We start from the raw sequence: 21,509 nt of genomic DNA, 5'->3' as shown, positions 1-21,509 counted from the left end.
TGACAAGTAAACTTGAATCATTTACTCAATCACTCCTTCCTAGAATTTCAAGTGGTCTGATAGTATTCAGACTTTATATCAGAGCTACAGCTTTTGCTCTTAACTTTACTTCTCCATAATATGATGCAATATACATACACCTGATAATATGCAGGCACTAAAATTCATGTAAGAAGTACATCACTAATTGAAATAATGCTGCAAAATATAAATATGATATTTTTACAAGAGAATAATTATATATGTGTGTGTTATTTATGTAAAGAACAGAAGACTAGAAAATCTTGCACTTAACCCATATGCAGGTGACGGGATAACAGGTAATTTCAGGATTTTGTGTTTATATTTTGTACTAGGTTGCACATTCCCAACAATGAGCACATATTAATTTAAAATTGCAAAAAAAAAAAAAACAAAAAAAAACTAGTATCTGTTCAAAAAAACTTAAAGCCAACAAATACTTTAGCAATTAAATATAAATGCATACAATCATGAAATATGAAAATTTTGTAACTCTTGAAATCATAAAAGAATACGCAATTTTTGGGGTTTTTTTTTGGCAAGCCATGCAGCACGTGACATCTTCGTTTCCCGACCAGGGATCAAATCTGTGTCCCCTGCAGTGGAAGCATAAAGCCCTAACCACTGAACGGCCTGGGAACACCTTGTAATTCTTAATTTTATTATATAGCCACCATAAGCTCACACATACAAACATATGTATATTTATATGTGCCAGTTCATATCTTGTAACTTTTAAATATACTTTTAAGAAACCACTTAGAGAATTTTAACAAAAGTGATTTCCACTTGCTTTTTACCCAACCTAAACTGTTATATATTCTTCTTTTATAAAACAATTGACATTTATGTTTAAGCCATTTCATCATAATTCAGAATATATTAAGACCTTAATCTAGATTTCAACTAAAGAGTAGAAGCATTTTGGCATACCAAGTGCAAACAGTAATTAATTACTCAAGATAATTTTCAATTTGAAGCATAAAAATTTAGGAAGATAAATAATAAAAACCTAGAAAATACAAAAAAATAATAAAATTACAAAAGTTACTGATACACACTTGAAACCTGAGACCAAGGTAACCAACATACTCCAAAGACACCAGGAGAGCCTATTACTGCTTCTAAAACGTAGTTCAGCTGTTAGAGGGGAGGGACACAGTGACAAACAGCTTCCCTGCTACAGAGGTGGCAGGATATCTATCAAACTGGACAATAAAATTGCAATTGAGTTTCTTTGGCTTTTTATAGCAGCTACATGTATCCTGATGTAACTGCAAAAGCTATACAAGTCTGCAACGTTAGTTTTTTACACACCAGTTCTTTATGAAGAACCAAGTTATAAATTTGTGTAACAGAGATTTTAAATGGCTGTAAAAAGGAAAAAATATGCATCACTTCAGTATTATATGCACAAAAATATTTATAAACCTTTACAACTAATATCTTCAAAGAAAAATTTTTGATTCCAATAATTTCAGCAGAATTTTTATCAGCATGCTACAAATTGTTCACCTACTTACTGAATCACTTCAGCTCTGTCCTAAACTTTATTAAATATTGATTTGAAGAGCGTTAGAGTATAAGCTTTCCATTTTACTTTAAAAATAGATACCAGGATTTATGATTCCAAACACATTAACATAGCTACATTCAAATAAATCACTTTACATCAGACTTACTAAAGAGAAAAGCTTTTTCATAAATGAAAAAAAATCATACAAAGAAATAAAACTGAAAGACATTTATGAAACATTAAAGGTGAAAAACCACAAGACGCAACTTGTAACTTTAAATTTTTCTTTTCAGCCTCAAAAAGTAAAGCTTTAGCACTTATCTTCTGAAGTACACTTCCACAGCAAAAAGGGTCAGGTGCAGTTTTACTCAGATAAAACTACTTTGAAATAATCAGGATTTTTTCCATTTTATAACTGTAATTCTGAAACTTTAGTCCAAGACTGATTCTTGACTCAAAGTAGGCAAAAAAGACCTTCCTAGAATGTCACTATTTTCTTTGCAAAGGTTTTACAATCTATTTAAAGCCGTAAGTCACTGGAGTAAAGAAAAATATGAACTAATTAAATATACATATTTAATACACACAGAAAACAAAGTCTGCTTTGGGTTTGTGTATAAATTTGAGTCTAAAAAACACTGATTCAGACACTACATAAGAAAAGCAGCTCATACTTCTTCTTTTAACATTTTCTATGTCTTAAAATATGCTCCAAGAAATAAAAAATATATTTTCCTTTATGATAAAAAGAATGTATTAAGGGGTCTTAACTGGGGTCTATATTTAATTTACATAGAATTAGTCTGTCTTCATGATACTTTCTAGAGAGTATATTATATTAACATCTTAGTTTAAAAGAGAGGAGGAGAGAATATTGAAGTAAGTAAAACTAATTCCTTGTACAGTTTGAGGGGCCCTAAAAATTTAAAGTACATAAGAAGGGCTTATTTTAAATACGGATTTCTAGAAACATCCCACAAGATTCTGACTGAGATTCTGAGGGGGGGTCCCGGAAACGGTAGTAAGATGCACATCCCAAGTTACTCTAACGAGACAATCCCTAAAACATACTGTGTGTTTGTAGGTACCGCTTTAAAGTCAGTGGCTATTTCCTGGGTCACTGATAAGAAAAGACTGAGGTGCCAAGGTACACACGGGGCGGCATGATGCCACACGATGATGTAATCAATGGCTCAGCTTCCCGGGTGACTCAGTTGGTATAGAATCTGCCTGCAATGCAGGATGACTTAGGTTCGATCCCTGGGTCAGGAAGATCCCCGGGAGAAGGAATGGCAACCCACTCCAGTATTCATGCCTGGAGAATCCCATGGACGGGGGAGCCTGGCGGGCTACAGTCCAGGGGGTCACAAAGGGTTGGACTGGATCGGGCGACTCACACACACAGTGGTGGTGCGTTTCCTCCTTCTTATTCAGCACAAGCTGCCAAGTTCTCAGCACTACGCTCAGTTAGGGAGATAGGAAGAGTATAAAACCTTTCATCCCTGCTGATGCGGGCTTTCAATTAACAGCCACTATTAACCAACAATACAACATGAGGGCTATTACAGGATCATACATGATTAAATGCCAGTCTACGTTTCCTATCTGACTCATTACTGCTCTTCTTCATGTACGTTACACAGTCTCAGCAGAGCAAACAATTCCCATGCTTTTCCCTCAGGGAAATCACCTCGGTATTTTTGCTTATGCCAATTCCTCCACCAGTGATTCTCATCACCCCTATCTCTACACACCCAAATGTTATTTATCACTCTTCAAGGTTGTAGTCAGGATTCCCTGCTGGCTCAGAAGGTAAAGAATCTACCTGCAATGCAGAAGATCGAGGTTTGATCCCTAGTCAGGGAGATCCCCAGAGAAGGAAATGGCAGCCCACTCCGGTATCCTTGCCTGGAGAATTAACTGGACAGAGGAGGCCAGCAGCCTGCAGTACACAGGGTCGTGAAGAGCTGGATATGACTGAGGGACTAAGCACAGCACAGCACAAGGTGGTGGTCCAATGACATCCGAACTATACACGGCTCAAAGCCCCGCTCAGTTCAATCTGAGTGTCTTTTCTGTGACACTGACTCCTTCCTGCCTTGCTCTTTCAGTGCATGTATAACCTCCCATATTGGAAAGGAACTTCTTTCAGGATAAGATCTCTTCTACCTGCAGGTACTCAACTAAAAAAACACAAAAAACAAAGGCGGGGAGTGGAAAGAACAAAAGAAAGATAAAGGCAGAAAGGGGAAAAAAAGAAGGTGCCAACTGGAGTAAGACCCAGACGCAGTGACTGAAGACGAGTAACAGAGCCCAGGGAAGGGCTGACTGAAAGACAAGGGAGAAGAGGGGGAGCAGAGACAAAACAAACAGAGACAGAGAGGAGGAGGTTGGGGGGAGGGAGAAGGCACATGGTACAGAATGTCTAGAGGAACACTGGAGGGAAGAACAGAGAAAAAGAGGGATAGGAGAAACAGGAGACAGTGGCTAAAAGAAAAAAAGACACAAGCAAAGAGGGAGCAAGCAAGCTGAGCCTGATGGAGGGCAACACAGACCGCACGAGGAGCCTGCAGTCCACGCTGATGCAAGGTGTGCAGGGTGACTACATGGAGACTGGGGACGGAGGGGAAGAGGGAGTGAGAAGGGAGAGAAGAAGGAAGAAGTAGGGGGAGTGGGGAGAGGGGAGAAGAGAAGAGAGGAAAAACAAGAGGGATGGGAAGCACTGGGAGGACGAAAGGAAAGAGAGACTTAAGATACAAAGAGAAAATTAAGTGCTGTGAATTCACACACAGCAGCATGGCTGAGGAGTACAAAAAATTATCATAATAGTGATTTCAGTTCATTTCAGTTCAGTTGCTCAGTCATGTCTGACTCTTTGCGACCACATGAACTAGAGCACCCCAGGCTTCCCTGTCCATCACCAACTCCACGAGCTTGCTCAAACTCATGTCCATCAAGTCAGAGATGCCCTCCAACCATCTCATCCTGTCATCCCCTTCTCCTCCTGCCTTCAATCTTTCCCAGCATCAGGGTCTTTTTTAATAAGCCAGCCCTTCCCATCAGATGGCCAAACTACTGGAGTTTCAGCATCATCCTTGCAATGAATATACATGACTGCTTTCCTTTAGGATTGACTGGTTTGACCCCTTTGCAGTCCAAGGGACTCTCAAGAGTCTTCAACACCACAGTTCAAAAGCATCAATTCTTCATGCTCAGCTTTCTTTATGGTCCAACTCTCACATCCATACATGACCACTGGAAAAAGCATAGCCTGGACTAGACTACTTTGATTACTAGATTACTTTGTTGACAAAGTAATATCTCTGCTTTTTAATATGCTATCTAGATCATCAAATCTTTTCTTCCAAGAAGCGTCTTTTAATTTCATGGTTGCAATCACCATCTGCAGTCATTTTGGAACCCAAGAAAATAAAGTCTGTCACTGTTTCCACTGTTATCCCATCAATTTGCATTGAAGTAATGGGACCGGATGCCATGATCTTCATTTATTGAATGCTGAATTTCAAGCCAGTTTTTTCACTCTCCTCTTTCACTTTCATAAAGAGGCTCTTTAGTTCCTCTTCGCTTTCTGCTATTAGGGTGGTGTCATCTGCATATCTGAGGTTATTGATACTTTTCCCTGCAATCTTGAGTCCAGCTTGTGCTTCATCCAGTCCAGTATTTTGCACGATGTACTCTGCATATTAAACTAAACAAGCAGGGTGACAATATACAGTTGTGATGTACTCCTTTCCCAATTTGGAACCAGTCTGTTGTTCCAAGTCTGGTTCTAACTGTAGTTTCTTGCCCTGCATACAGTTTTCTCAGGAGGCAGGTAACGTAGTCTGGTATTCCTATCTCTTGAAGAATTTTCCACAGTTTGCTGTGTTCCACACAGTCAAAGGCTTTAGCGTAGTCAATGAAGCAGATGTTTTTCTGGAACTCTCTTGCTTTTTCGATGATCCAGTGGATGTTGGCAATTTGATCTCTGGTTCCTCTGCTTTTTCTAAATCCAGCTTGAACATCTGGAAGTTCTCAATTCATGTACTGCTGAAGTCTAGCTTGAAGAATTTTGAGCATTACTTTACTAGCATGTGATATGAGTGCAATTGTGCAGTAGTTTGAGCATTCTTTGGCATTGCCTTTCTTTTGGATTGGAATGAAAACTGACCTTTTCCAGTTCCGTGGCCACTAGGGAGTTTTCCAAATTTGCTGGCATATTGAGTGCAGCACTTTCACAGCATCATCTTTTAGGATTTGAAATATCTCAGCTGGAATTCCATCACCTCAACTAGCTTTGTTCCTAGTGATGCTTCCTGAGGCCCATTTGACTTCGCATTCCAGGATGTCTGGCTCTAGGTGAGTGATCACACCATTGTGATTATCTGGCTCATAAAGATCTTTTTTGTACAGTTCTTCTGTGTATTCTTATCACTTCTTCTTAATGTCTTCTGTTTCTGTTAGGTCCATACCATTTCTGTCCTTTATTGTGCCCATCTTTGCATGAAATGTTCCCTTGGTATCTCTAATTTTTTTTAGCTAGCTTTACATCCTTAAACATATAAAGGATTTGGTTAAGTATAAAGGAGCACAAAGTTCATGCCACAAGTAAACAAAAATGGAGACCTAAGAAAGCTTGATATATTTTAAAGTGAGTAGAACCGGTACAGTCAGAGTAGATATTTTCCTCAAGTGAACAGAGTAAGATGAGGTAGGAAATGCTTTTTTCATGGGAAATAGTAAAAAATTAGGTAGAAATCATTTGCTTTTCTAAGAAGATTAGGACAGTGCTGATGGAGGGGAATAACATTATTTTTAAACAAGTTATTTTGAGAACAATAAACCTAGAGGAAAATAACAAACACCTCAGGCCACTGACCATTAGAACTATCCACAGGAGAAGTAACTCAGACATGCATAAATTACTACAAGTCATTAAGAAAGAGAAAAATTTCAAAGCAGGGAAAAGACAAAACCCTGCAAAAATAAGAAATCTAACAGCATCAAAAGTTAGAAGATAGAATATTACTTATGACAGCATCAAAAGTTAGAAGATAAAGCAACTCTTTTCCTACTAATAAGTCCTAGAGCAGAGCTTTGGGTGGATCATGGAATCAATTTATTGAGGCGTCATCAGCATTTTTGCCCGGCGGGTGGGAAGGGGGGTGCGGAGGAGGGGTTCCACCGCACGGCTTTCAGGATCTTAGTTCTCAGACCAGGGATTGAACAGGGATTTCACGACCAGCAATGAAAGCACAGAGTCCTAACTCCAGGACAACTAAGGAATTTCCATCATCAAAAACTTTAAATATAAGAGTTTATCACTCCATACCAACATTTAGTAAGAGTGAACACTGTCTCATAGCATCAAGCTCTGTTTCAGGCGTGGGGGAATAGGTGGACATGTGCGCACATGTATGTAAACACATATAACTCATCCCAATAGACTTGTTACTGTGAACAACAGTTACATGAAGCTTGAAAATGACACCTCTATTAAAGCCTTTGCCTTTGAGCACCTGACTTATTCACAGCAGTGAAAATGAATGAAAGAAAGCTATATGTAAGAATAAAAAAGATTTTTCTGTATGTTCCAATCAAACTTTATTTACAAAAGCACCCAATGAGCAAGATTTGGCCCAAGGATTGCCCATCCCTGGCTTCAATCAACTCTGTCCCATGCTAATGACTCTGATTAATTCTTTTTTAAAATTTATGTATTTATTAAGAATAAAAAAGATTCTTAGAAACAAAAGGTTTGATGAGAAAAATAAGTAACAGAAGAGTTCACACAGTACAATGTCACTTTCATAAAATATAAAAATAGGCAATATAAGAGGTTATGTTATTTAGGAATACATTTTTTTTTAACTTTTCAAGAAGGAAATGAGGACAGGTGGGGGATGGACAGGTTGAACCATGCAACATGTTTTTAAGTCAGGTAGTCACAATTCTTCCTTTATAACACTTCATAGCATATATGCCACACAAATTATTTTGGATGTAATTAACTCATTTGAAAAGAAAATTTTTAAAAATGTGTATTTATATCAAATATGAAGTGATAAGGGCATAACTAATCAGCTAGCATTAAGAGTCAGCACAAAAGGATTAACAGGAGGAATGATAGACCTATAACAAAGGAAAACAGTCATTTAATTTCATTTGCTGTGATTTCACTCATTAACTCCTAAAGTCAGATAAACACATTAATTAACACTTTTACCATTTCTAGACTAACACTGGTGGTTAAGAAATTTTAGAAACTTTCCTGAGTTTACAAACTATAAATTACTATAAATCAGAATTCAAACCCAGGACCAGCCTATCTGCAAAGTCCATGTTATCTTCATTACTCACACAAATAGACTGGTGACTGGACATAAATATTTAACTATAAACACTCAAAAGCTAAGGTGTCAGAGATATCTTCTATTACACCCCTTTTGTTTTGTAGATAGAAAATAACTAAGAGACTAGGCTACTGGCCCTAAACAGTCAATGATTTGGCACTTCTCAAGCATTTTGGTCTAAGGATCCAAAGTATTTATTTATATGGGGCATGTCTTCAGTTGTGTCTAACTCTTTGTGACCCCCACGGACTAAATTCTCCAGGAATTCTCCAGTCCATGGAATTCTCCAGGCCACAAAGCTGGAGTGGGTAGCCTTTCCCTTCTCCAGGGGAACTTTCCAAACCAGGGATCAAACCCAGATCTCCCACATTGCAGGCAGATTCTTTACCAGCTAAGCCATGAGGGAAGCCCCTATTACTAATTACCACATTAGAAATTAAAGCTAAGAAATTTTACAAATATTGATTTCTTTTGAAAATATTAATATTAATATAGATGGCATTTTTCAAAGCAATAATAAAAATGAGAAGAGTGCTATTATTTCACAAATTTCATTTCCTATTATTTTTGCAAACCTCTTTCATTCTGGCATAATAGAAAATACCTACACTCTAATATCTGCTTTTGTATTGAGTCTGTTGCATTATATTGTTTCGATTGCGGTACATGAAGAAAAATCCACCTTCTAACTAGATATGCAGCTAGAAAAGGTGGACCCCTCCACTCCCTGAAATGGTCTCCTGGGCTCCCAAGGTCTTCAGATAGTACTTCAAGAATTACTGCTCTGAAGATTACATTCCTTTAGCCATTCTTCCTAAGGACATGACAAACTAAAGTGTATACAAAAGTGCTGAATTAACAGGGAATAGGTATAAAATTATTAAAATCTAATTCACATCACACTTTTCTAAATAAGAATTCTCCCAGATATATTTGAAATCTAATCCAAATTAGGTGAGATCTAAACTTAACCCTATTTTTCTCATGAAGTAGTAAAGGGCAAAACACTACTAGGAGAAAATCAGACCAGACTGCGATAGCTCACTAAAACAGACATCAGAATAGCGGGGTACCAGCACAAACTGAAATAACTCAGAGAAGAGGTGGCAAAGCGTTTCTGTAAAGTGCCAAATAACAAATACTTTAGGCATGGGGGCAAAAAAAGTCTCTGTCACAAATACTCAATACTTGTAGCATGGAAGCAGTCATACAAAATACATAAATAAATGCAAATGGCTGTGTTTCAATAAAAATTTATTGACAGAAACAGGTCAGGCCAGATTTGGCCCTTAGGCCACAATTCTTTGAAGAATGCCTTTCACTAAACTGATTAGCTTAAAAATGCAGAGACTAAAACAAAGCCATTTTTGAAAATCACATCTCTGCCTCATTTACCACTGGATTATTCACAGATTGTGGCTAATCTAAGATACTTTTGTAAATCCTTACTATAGCAACACATCTTTCATTTAAGAGAGAGGAAACAGAATTAATAACAACTTCTAAGTACTTCAAATAGCTGAAGTTATACAAACACTCAAGAACATATATTTAAGAAATGACAACATATTCCAATGTAGTTTGGATGCTAAGTCGTGCCCAACTCTTTGAGACCCCATGGACTGTAGCCTGCCAGGCTCCTCTGTCCAAGGGATTCTCCAGGCAAGAATACTGGAGTGGGTTGCCATTTCCTTCTCCAGGGGACCTTCCCAACCCCGGAATTGAACCCGGGTCTCCAGCATTGCAGGCAGATTCTTTACCAACTGAGGTATGAGAGAAGCCCATATTCCAATAGATGGGCAAAACATTCCAGAGCAGTAACTATGATAGTCAATAAAATAAAACATTTAAAGATATACCAGGGACTTCCCTGGTGGTCCAATGGTAAAGAATCCGCCTTGCAGTACAGGGGATGCAGGTTCAATCCCTGATTAGGGAACAAGATCCCACAAGCCGCAGAGCAACTAAGCCCATGCACTGCAACTAGGGAGACCATGCACCACAAGGGAAGATCCTGCATGACAGAATGGAGATCCTGCATGCAGAGACTAAGACCCGATGCAGCCAAATGTAAATAAATAATTATTAAAGTTACCACACACACAAAAACAATTGAATTAAAAATAAAGATATACTACATTTATCACTTCTTTTCTTTATCCTTCTAGTCAATTTATAATATTAATATTTGCTAATTGTATTACTTCTGGATATATATACAGTTCCTAAATAAGATATATAAAACATAATAAAAGCTAATAAATTTTTTTTTTAACTTTACATAATTGTATTAGTTTTGCCAAATATCAAAATGAATCCGCCACAGGTATACATGTGTTCCCCATCCCGAACCCTCCTCCCTCCTCCCTCCCCATACCATCCCTCTGGGCCGTCCTAGTGCACCAGCCCCAAGCATCCAGCATCGTGCATCGAACCTGGACTGGCGACTCGTTTCCTACATGATATTTTACATGTTTCATTGCCATTCTCCCAAATCTTCCCACCCTCTCCCTCTCCCACAGAGTCCTTAAGACTGTTCTATACATCAGTGTCTCTTTTGCTGTCTCGTACACCGGGTTATTGTTACCCTCTTTCTAAATTCCATATATGTGCGTTAGTATACTGTATTTATGTTTTTCCTTCTGGCTTACTTCACTCTGTATAATAGGCTCCAGTTTCATCCACCTCATTAGAACTGATTCAAATGTATTCTTTTTAATGGCTGAGTAATACTCCATTGTGTATATGTACCACAGCTTTCTTATCCATTCATCTGCTGATGGACATCTAGGTTGCTTCCATGTCTTGGCTATTATAAACAGTGAAAAGATAATAAATTTAACTGAATTTGCATTTGAATATTTAACTGAATATTATTTGAAATTTAAAATTTCCTCAGAAGACACAAACATAAAACACCAAACATAACAAGAAAAGCAACAAATTGACAGAAGACATTCATAAATAATATAGGTAGCAAAGGATTAAGACCAAGAATACATGAAGAACTTCCACAAAACAAAAAAAGTGCAAATTAAAATTAGGGAAACACAGCATTTAAAATTCATCATATTTGGAATTTTTTAAACTCCAGCCATAACAAGTGATAAGGTGATATGAAGACATGAGTATTTATACATCACTGGCAAGAATATAAACTGATACACTACTTTGGAAAAGAACTGTAAATCTTGTGATGTTCCACATCTGCATCTTACAAATTAGCAATTCCAATTCTAGAAAGAAACTTTCTCATGTATACAAAATATATCAAAAGTTCTCATCAAAATGATAAACAGATGAAGTTATACCATGGAATACACACAACTGAGAAAAAGGACACGACGACCCTGGTCAACATGAATGGATCTCAAACAGTGATAAGTAAAAATAGCAAGTTATCAAAAAACATATTTCATACAATACCATTATCTATATTAAGTACACATATGAAAAATAAAATTATCCAGTGTGGTATGCGTGTGTGTAATTAAAAATACACATAAGACACAGAAATAATGAAAGCCCCAAATTCAGGTGAGGGGGAGAGAAGAGGGGCTGAAAATGGTAGACAAAGCAACTGGGATGGAGAACCCACTTTCATAAACATGGTAGGTACCTTAGTCCTTCTAACTTTTTATATATCTAGGACATTTCATTGATATTTTTAAACAAAAGCTATATATAAATGAGTAACACTGGATTAAGGTGTTTTTATTTTAAGAAAGAGTAGTAGATTTTCAAACAAATATTTTAACAGAATATAACATATGAGCAAAAGCAAAATTAGCCAGAGCTTTTTGTTTACTCAACCACCTTATATTACTACAGTAATTCTCATCTTTGAATATTGTGCGCCACCTTGTGTTCAAAAAGGTTTAAAGTCCTGTAAAATTCGGAAAACTGTATCTTGAAAATGGCTACTTGAAAATGGAATGGGGAGGGAGGTGGGAGGGGGTTCAGGATTGGGAACACGTGTACACCCGTGGCGGATTCATGCTGATGTATGGCTAGACCAATACAATATTATAAAGTAAAAAAAAATTATAATAAAAATTTAAAAAAGAAAGAAAAAAAGAAAATACAAATTCCTATGCTGTGTTACAAGGTTTCACTTTCCTAAGCACACATAACAATGACATTAAAAAAAAAAAAACATTCTGAGGAACTTAGAAACAGTCTACCTTTCTTATTAGTTATTCCTTGTTTCAGTTGTTCACTACACTTCCAAAGTGTAATCTGCCTTTTTGACTTCATTTTAAGTGTATAAAATTTTGTTAGAGAATCAAAATTACAAACATTTAAAATTCTAAAATATACTGTCATTTAAAAAAACTTACCTTTGAATGTGTGATTGATAAAGTGTCTACCCACACACGCCAGCCACCCCACTCATATTTGATTGCATGGTAAAGTAGGATTCGGAATATGGCATATACCATTTCTGTTATCTTTTGTTCATCTGAATTCTTAGGATTAAAATAGCAGAGAGAAAGCATCCACTCTTGCCACACAGAACACTGTAGCAAACTCCTGAAAATATTAAGAGGACACCGAATTATTTAAAAAGTAAATCAACTGAAAGAATTCTAAAAACGTAAAACTTTAAAACAAAATGAACAAAACAACCAGCTTTATTATGTATACAAAACAATTAAAAACAATGAGGTATTGAAAGTTCAAGTAACTGTATGGTATATTACTTGTACTACTTTAATGAAAAAGCATACAGAAAGTTCATTTCATAGTATTTAAAGCAATTTGTCCTAGAAAATATAGGCTCATTCAAAGCTAGACTTGAACACTGCAAATAAAAGGTAACTGATCCTGCTTACCTTCTATTCTCTCTACTGTTATTAAAAAGTTTAATCATGTCAGAAAGAAATGCTCTGCGAACTTCCATACTCTCTGGGCACTGCACAGAATTTCGAAGTAGCGTTGCAATTACTTTTAGTATCTCTGTAAGACAATTCATAAATTAGTAAAAACCACAACGTTACAAAAAATTCATGATGCAAGATCATCAGTATATTTCAATTTTATTTCCCTGACATAAAGGTCTACCTAAAATATCCTCTTCTGTATTATAAAAAAAATTATCTGTGGACAAGACTGTCAAAACATTCACTAGAAATCATATATAAACAAGAAAGGAATTTTTTATTTTCATCATTAGACAGAATACTTAAATTTTAAAACTTTGTAGTAAATCAAATTAAATTATAAATGAATTAAATGACTGCTGACACCTCTCCATAATCTCTGCCAGATAATAAAGTTGATCTTAAAATATACATATTTAAATTTTTTTTAAATACTCAAAACATATATATAAAATCAAAATCTCAGAAAAAAAGAATTCTCAGCTTCTTCAACAATATGTATAATAGGCACATACTTTATCCTTTATCATTGTGAATTTTAGAAGCTATCAAGATTTTCTTCCATAATTCTAAAAGTAAAATTAGACACAAAAATATGAAAACTAAATTAAAACCTACTAAAAACCCTAAATAAATAAAACTGTTCCTATAATACTCTTAAATATTGACTAAATTTGTACTATAAATTTTAAGAAAAGGAATGCTTAAAATATATAAAAATCAAAGTAGAATGATCAAATAATAATATCCCAAAGTTTTACACAAATAAAAATTGAGGAATTCTAAACCTGCAATTGGCCAAGATTTTTGGTGTTTCTAAAGCAAAAAGTTCAAAATATCAAATAAAAGATATTTTATCATAAACTTAATGACAATTTTTGAATTCTTCTAATGACGAAGTCTACCTGAACAATGATTACCATGACAATAATATCCACTAACTTTGAGGATATACTACTGTGAGACACTTTTTTAGAAAATACAGATATTAATACATATAATCCTCACAAAATGATAACTAGATACTATTATCATCCGGATTGTAGAGATACTATTATTTACCCATTTGGATAAATTAATGTACCCCAAAATCACTTAGCTGTTAATACTGAAAAGCAGACATACCATTTTTTAAATACCACAGTGTACAGATTATCTTTTCTGCTAATATATTACACAGACAATATATTTAAAGTTCTTACTTCAATAAGTCATCTTTCCCATAACTACATAAAATATATTTTATATTATATATATTATCAAGGTTGGATGAAGCACAAGCTAGAATCAAGATTGCCTAAAGAAATATCAATAATCTTAGATATACAGATGATACCACCACTGTGGCAGAAGAGGAACTAAAGAATCTCTTGATGAAAGTGAAAGAGGAGAGTGAAAAAGCTGGTTTAAAACTAAACATGTTGATATATGGCAAAACCAATACAATATTGTAAAGTTTAAAAATAAAATAAAACTAAACATTCAAAAACAAAGATTATGGCATCCAATTCCATCACTTCAAAGCAAAAAGATAAGGAAAAAAAAGAAACAGTGACAGACTTTATTTTCTTGGGCTCCAAAATCACTGTGGATGGTGACCGCAGCCATGAAATTAAAAGACGCTTGCTCCTTGGAAGAAAAGCTATGACCAACCTAGACAGCATTTTAAAAAAACAAAGACACCACCACTTTGCCAACAAATGTCCTTATAGTCAAAGCTATGGTTTTTCCAGTAGTCATGTATAGATATGAGAGCTAGACCATAAAGAAGGCGAGTGCTGAAGATCAGATGCTTTCAAACTTCGGTGCTGTAAAACACTCTTGAGAATCCCCTGGACAGCAAGCAGATCAGATTAATACAACCCAAAAGAAATCAAGCCTGAAAAGTCACTGGCAGGACTGATACTGAAGCTGAAACTCCAACACTTTGGCCACCTAATGTGAAAGGTCGGCTCATTAGAAAAGACCGTGATGCTGGGGAAGACTGAAGCCAGGAGGAGAAGGGGATGACAGAGGATGAGATGGTTGGATGGCATCACCGACTAGATGGACATGAGTCTGAGCAAGCTCCAGCAGATAGTGAAGGACAGGAAAGGTAGCATGTGCAGTCCATGGGTTGCAAAGAGTTGGACATGACTGAGCAAATGAACAACAACAATATAATCGAGGTATTTTTTCCTTTTTTACTCTATAAAATAATGATATCACAATTATTTGGAGGCTAAGAAAAATTAAACACACACATGACATGTGTTTTTAAAATTAGTACTGAAACAGTATCACAAACATGAACACAACTCATCACACAAAAAGTAATTTAATTTATAAATTCCACAAACCAGTTGTTTTAATATCACTAATCTTAAAAAGCAAGATGAGAAATGTACACATTTTATAAGTCCTTAAGAATTCTAAATATCAAAAGAAAAGATTATTAACCAAGACTAAGTTCTTAAACAATTAAGAAGACAGATATTTTTCAATTCCACACTTCGTATTCTTGACAGGAATTTAAAAAGAAAGCCACCTTCATGGTCCATGTAACTTAGCCTGTCATCACCTAAATAGTACAGTCAAAACTTTACCAAAAATCTGAACATAGATCTTATGCATATAATTCTTGAAAATCTGTATATAAACATTTCCCCATGACCTAAGGTAAATTTGAAATTATAGTCAACATCAAACACAAACAAAACTACTATTAATGTCCATAATGAAATGTTATCTAAACAATGTGTTTCCAACAATATCAACTTTAGGTTCTTCAGTGCCTTTCCATTTGGTAACAAGATGTACTTATAAAAAACAAGTTAAAAGGAAGGGAACGGGAGAAATGGGTGAAGGCGCTCAAAAACTAGAAGCTTCCAGTTACAAGGTGAATAAGTTCCATGGATGTAATCTTTAACCTGGAGACAACAGATAACAATACTGCTTTATGCGTTTGAAAGTGCTAAGGGTATTCACCACGTGTAACACAAAAAATTAAAACCACGTAGAGCCATGGATGTGCTCACTAACGTTACTGTGGTAATCATTTCACAACGTGTATCAACTCATTACACTGTACACCTTGAAATTACACGACGTTGTATGTCAGCTATATAACAATAAATCTTGAAAAACAAAAAACAAATATCAAAAACAAAGTATATTAAATACATACGAGGATTCTGTATCTTTACTGAAGAATCAGGATCTGGATGTTGTTTATGTATCACTTGAGTGCAAATCTGTTCTATGAGAATCTACAGAAATGAAAGACCAGATTGGATTAGCATAATCACTATGTCACTATTACTATTAATGAACTTTAAGTACAACACTAATCAACATTATAACCCTATTTAAAAGTAATTATAAAATGAGACACCAAATAGTCAATACAATGGAGAAAATACTTAAACAGAGATGTCCACACTGTTTAATAACTCACAGACTAACAGATTAAGATATAGCAGTGTGTCTTTATTTTTTTTTATTTTTTTTTTAGCAGTGTGTCTTTAAATAACTAGTTTCAAAATCATACATCAAACCTAAATGCTTTTATTTCATCTACACATTAGTCAACTCAATTACATAGGTATTTTTCGCTAAAAATTAGTTAAGATTAAATGCTCACTGCATTCCTACCTCAAATAAGACGTTATACGTTGTCATTGTGATTAAATTTGTCTGAAGCATGAGTCTTTCAGCTAACAATGAAAACAACCCATGTCCAAGCATGACTTCAGCTTTTCTTCTGCAATTACACAGAAAAAAAAAATCAAATGCAAAGTTTTACTATTTACTTGATGAAGGAGACATAAAAATGTTTTTCACAAAAGTAACAAATTCCAGCTCAATAATGCCCCCAATTTCCTTCAACCTAGAACTTACAAGGCCACAAAATCTTTTAAGTACAGAAATACAAACTACAATATGGGAACAACTAAAATTTAAAAAAATACGACTGGTCATGCCACAGCACAGCAAAAATCATCACCAAAATCTTCATAGTTTGATTCAGCCCCTCACTCATGTCTGACTCTTTGCAACCCCATGGATTGCAGCACGCCAGGCTTACCTGTCCATCACCAACTCCCAGAGCTTGCTCAAACTCGTGTCCATCGAGTTAGTGATACCATCCAACCATCTCATCCTCTGTTGTCCCCTTCTCCTCCTGCCCTCAATCTTTCCCAACATCAGGGTCTTTTCCAATGAGTCAGTTCTTCGCATCAGGTGGCCAAAGTATTGGAGTATCAGCTTCAGCATCAGTCCTTCCAATGAACACTCAGGACTGATTTCCTTTAGGATGGACTGGTTGGATCTCCTTGCAGTCCAAGGGACTCTCAAGAGTCTTCTCCAACACCACAGTACAAAAGCATCAATTCTTTGGCATCCATTTTTCTTTATGGTCCAACTCTCATATCTATACATGACTAATGGAAATATCATAGCTCTGACTAGTCAAACCTTTGTCGGCTTTTTAATATGCTGTCTAGGTTGGTCATAGCTTTTCTTCCAAGGAGCAAGTGTCTTTTAATTTCATGGCTGCAGTCACCATCTGCAGTGATTTTCGAGCCAAAGAAAATAAAGTCTCTCACTGTTTCCACTGTATCCCCATCTAATTGCCATGAAGTGATGGGACTGGATGCCATGCCCTTCGTCTTTTGAATGCTGAACATTACTTTGCCAACAAAGGTCTGTATAGTCAAAGCTATGGTTTTTTCAGTAGTCATGTATAGATCTGAGAGTCATGTATAGATCCAACTATACATGAGACTATGAGACCAAAGAATTGATGCTTTTGAACTGTGGTGTTGGAGAAGACTCTTGAGAGTCCCTTGGACTGCAAGGAGATCCAACCAGTCCATCCTAAAGGAAATCACTCCTGAATATTCATTGGAAGGACTGATGCTGAAGCTGAAACTCCAATACTTTGGCCACCTGATGAGAAGAACTGAGTCATTAGAAAAGATCCTGATGTTGGGAAAGATTGAAGGCAGGAGGAGAAGGGGACGACAGACGATGAGATGGTTAAATGACAGCTTGACTCAACGACATGAGTTTGAGTAAACTCCGGGAGTTGGCGATGGACTCGGAGGCCTGGCGTGCTTCAGTCCATGGGGTTGCAAAGAGTCGGACACGACTGAGAGACTGAATTGAACTGAATTGAACCATGAATAATAATCTAAAGCCAAATCTTCACAGCAATTTTTTACTAACTGGCAGCTACCATGAATAATCATCTAAAGCCAAATAAGTAGAAAAACAATGTGAAAGAAAAGGTAGAAGACATGCAAGAGAATTTTTAAAGGAACACTGTGAAGGTAAACATACTAAAATTAAACTTTCAAGCAGAAACTAAGAAACTGAAGGATTACAAACTTAATTCTACCCCTGGCTTTGTCAAATGTTTTCTCCAAATGGCTGGATAGTATAAATTTACAGTTTTGTGTACCATGCTCTCTGCAGCAATAACTCAACACTGCTGCTGTATAAACAGCCATAGATAATAAACAAATAAATGATTGTGGCTGTGTTCCAATGTAACCTTATGTACAGTCAGCCAGCTGGATTCAACACAGACTACAAAGTTAGCAATACTTTTCTACCACCAAAACTGTTAATTTTTATAATAAACCAATTCTGGTATAAGGAACAATAGGTAGGACAAGAACGTCTGCATTCAGTTAAGAAAAGAAGCATGCAGGTTTCAGTTTTTAGTTATATATATAACAGAATACAGTATGTGACAAATACCCAAGTTAATTCTGCTAGCTATATACTACAGATGAAGCAAATGGTGATCAAGCCCCCTGAAAGAAGTCCTCACCTAGATTTACTTAGAATTCAACTTACACAAATGTATTCTCATAGTGAACAAAATGCAGAAAAATTAAAATAGAAACAGAAACAATATACTCCTGTTCCCTACTTTATTTTTAATATGTAGAAAGAGGACTAAACTTATATAGAATTTTATGAATAAAAATAAATAAAAAACAGACTAGAGGGACCACACGTAAATACTATCCCAAAGATTTATAAAACTGATATGTAATATGCAACAGTCCATTTTAGATTTCATGCATACTCACTTTGGGGCCAGGTGTTTTAAAAAATAGCCCATTGCCTTGAGAGCCTGTACTCTGATTCCTTCACTTGTTGATGCCAGAAGTTTATAGATAACACTGAATAAATTAAAATTTAAAACAAATTACTATGAGTATCTTTCAAAAGTAAATATCTTATATATGCATATTTTTTCATATAGTCACACAATTATAAACCTTAGTCACACATTTATAAACCTATCTTCAAGTAAGATATGAGTGAATTTAATACACATTTCTAACATTTAAAAATTTGCTTATCAACTATATGTTCTCTTCAAGAAACCCACTTTAAATATAAAAATATATACAGGTAAGTAATTGAATGGACAAAAATATACCATCTTAATAACTAATCAAAAATAAGAGTAACTACATTAATTTCAGACAGATTTCAAAGTATGGAAAGTTACCGGGGATAAAGAAGGACATTATATCATGATAAACAGGTCAATTCTCCAATATGACCTAACAGTCCTTAACGTGCATGTACCTAGCTACAGAGCCTAAAGGTACATAAGGCAAAACTTACAGAAGTGCAAGGAGAAACAGTTAATCCATTATCATAGTGGGAGATTTCAAAATCCCTTTCTCAGAAAAAGACAGACCCAGCAGGCAGAAAATCAGTAAGCACATAGTTAATCTCAAAAATAGCATCAAACAACTGGATGTCACTGATATCTATGCACTACTTCCAGGCTACCCAGGTGACCCGGTGGTAAAGAACCCGACTGCCAGTTCAGGAGATGCGAGAGGCGCGGGTTAGATTCCTGTGACAGATGACCTGGAGGGAAACGGCAACCCACTACAATGTTCCTGCCTGGAAACATTTGTGGAGGGGCCGGGAGGACTCCAGTTCATGCAGTTGCCAGGAGCTGGACACAACTGACCACACACACACGTGCTACTTGCTTGTACAACAGTAGAAACACACACTTTTCTTCAGCTCACACAGAACATTCACCAAATAGACCACATCCAGGACCATAAAAACACATAAACAACAAATATAAAGACTGGAGATTACATAACACCGGCTCCAAAACCACATGAAATTAAACTAGAAATCAATAATAGATAACTGCAAAACACCAAAATACTTCTAAATAAAAGGTGGGTTAAGGAAGAAATCTCAAAAAATTAAAAACATTTTCAACTAAACGAAAATGAAAGCACAACTTATAAAAATTTGTGGGATGTTGCAAAAGCAGCACTTACAGGAAAATTTACAGCACTGAATACATATATTCTAACAGAAAAGAAGAAAGATCTAAAATCAATAACCTAAGCTTTTACTCTAGGGCATCTGGATGAGAAAATTCAATTGAAAGTAAGCAGAAGAAAAACAATAAGCACTGGAGTACGAATCAATAAAAAATGGAGAAAATCAATAAAAATAAAACTTGATTCTTCAAAAAGACCAATAAAATCAATAAGCTTCCTTGGAAGCTAAGAAAAAAAGAGAAAGGACATAATTCACTAATGTCACATATAAAAAGAGGGATATAACTACAGATGCCATGCCCATATAAAAGAATATTATGAACTCTACGCCCACAAATTCTATAACCTACATGCAATAAGCCAATGCCTTGAAAGACATCATCTGCCAAAACATACATAAGAAAAAATAAAAGATATGAATAGGCTTATATCTACTAAAGATACTGAATAACCACCAAAATTGAAAGTACCAAACCATTTTCACTGGTAAAATCTACTAAACATTTGGGGAAGAAATTATACCAGTTCTCTACCAGCTCCATCAGAGCACAGAAGCAGAAGGAATACTCCTAACTTACTCTCATTCTATGAGCCACCATTACCCTATACCAAAACCAGAAGAAAACACTGCAAGAAAACGACCAATATCTTACATTAGACAAATATCTCACATAATAGAGATGAAAAATCCTCAACAAAACATCAGCAAATCAAATCCAAAAAAGTATAAGAAGTATATACGATGACCAAGTGAGATTTATCCTGGGTATACAAGGATAGTTTCACATCTGAAAATCAATTAAGGTAATCATCACATAAACACATAAGCAAAGTTATCAGTTATATCAAAAAAAAATTTTTACAAATCCAACAGGCATTCATGTTAAAAACTCTAAATAAACTAAGGACAGAGGGTTAACTTTCTCAACTTGATAAAGACTATCTACAAAAAACCTACAGCTAACATCACACTCAATGGGAAAAAAATTCAAAACTTTACTACTTAGATCAAGTGAAAGGCACGACTGTCCCTTCTCACCATTCCTTTACAATATCATACCAAATTTTCTTCCTAAAGTGGTAAAGCAAGAAAAGTAAATATACGTACAGACTGCGAAGGAACATATAACACAATCCGTGTTTGCAGATGACATGATCACCTACGAAGAACATCTAGGACTGACTGACAAAATAAATCATGGAAATAGGAAGCGATTATAGCAAGGTTGAAAAATACAAAATTGATATCCAAAGTCAATTGCTTTCCTATATACCAACAATAAACAAGCCAAAGGACTTAATAGATACTTCATCAAGGGAGATACACAGATGGCAAATAAGAATACAAAAAGATGCTCCACATCATAGGGAAATGCAAATGAAAACAAAAATAAAACACCTATTAGAATGGCCA

The 21,509-nt window shown here is 35.6% G+C and overlaps 1 protein-coding gene across 10 annotated transcripts in view; it reads right to left on the bottom strand.

Annotated features, from left to right (window-relative positions):
- LRBA (LPS responsive beige-like anchor protein) overlaps positions 1-21,509 on the bottom strand; it is a 758,928-nt gene that overhangs the window by 601,748 nt on the left and 135,671 nt on the right. For all 10 annotated transcript variants that reach the window (XM_086346372.1, XM_086346374.1, XM_086346378.1 and 7 more), the window contains exons 17-21: positions 18,857-18,949; positions 16,407-16,515; positions 15,940-16,021; positions 12,726-12,849; positions 12,231-12,423 (exon numbers count right to left, since the gene is read on the bottom strand). In XM_086346372.1, the coding sequence (XP_086202498.1) occupies positions 12,231-12,423; positions 12,726-12,849; positions 15,940-16,021; positions 16,407-16,515; positions 18,857-18,949 (601 nt within the window). The remainder of the gene's footprint in view (positions 1-12,230; positions 12,424-12,725; positions 12,850-15,939; positions 16,022-16,406; positions 16,516-18,856; positions 18,950-21,509) is intronic.

Source organism: Bos grunniens, chromosome 17 (assembly GCF_055505025.1).
Source record: "Bos grunniens cultivar Pamir isolate PY7600 chromosome 17, Bosgru_T2T1.0, whole genome shotgun sequence".
NCBI classification, from domain to species: Eukaryota; Metazoa; Chordata; class Mammalia; order Artiodactyla; family Bovidae; genus Bos; species Bos grunniens.
Note: the sequence above shows the minus strand (reverse complement) of the source record. Positions and strands in the feature narration are given on the sequence as shown.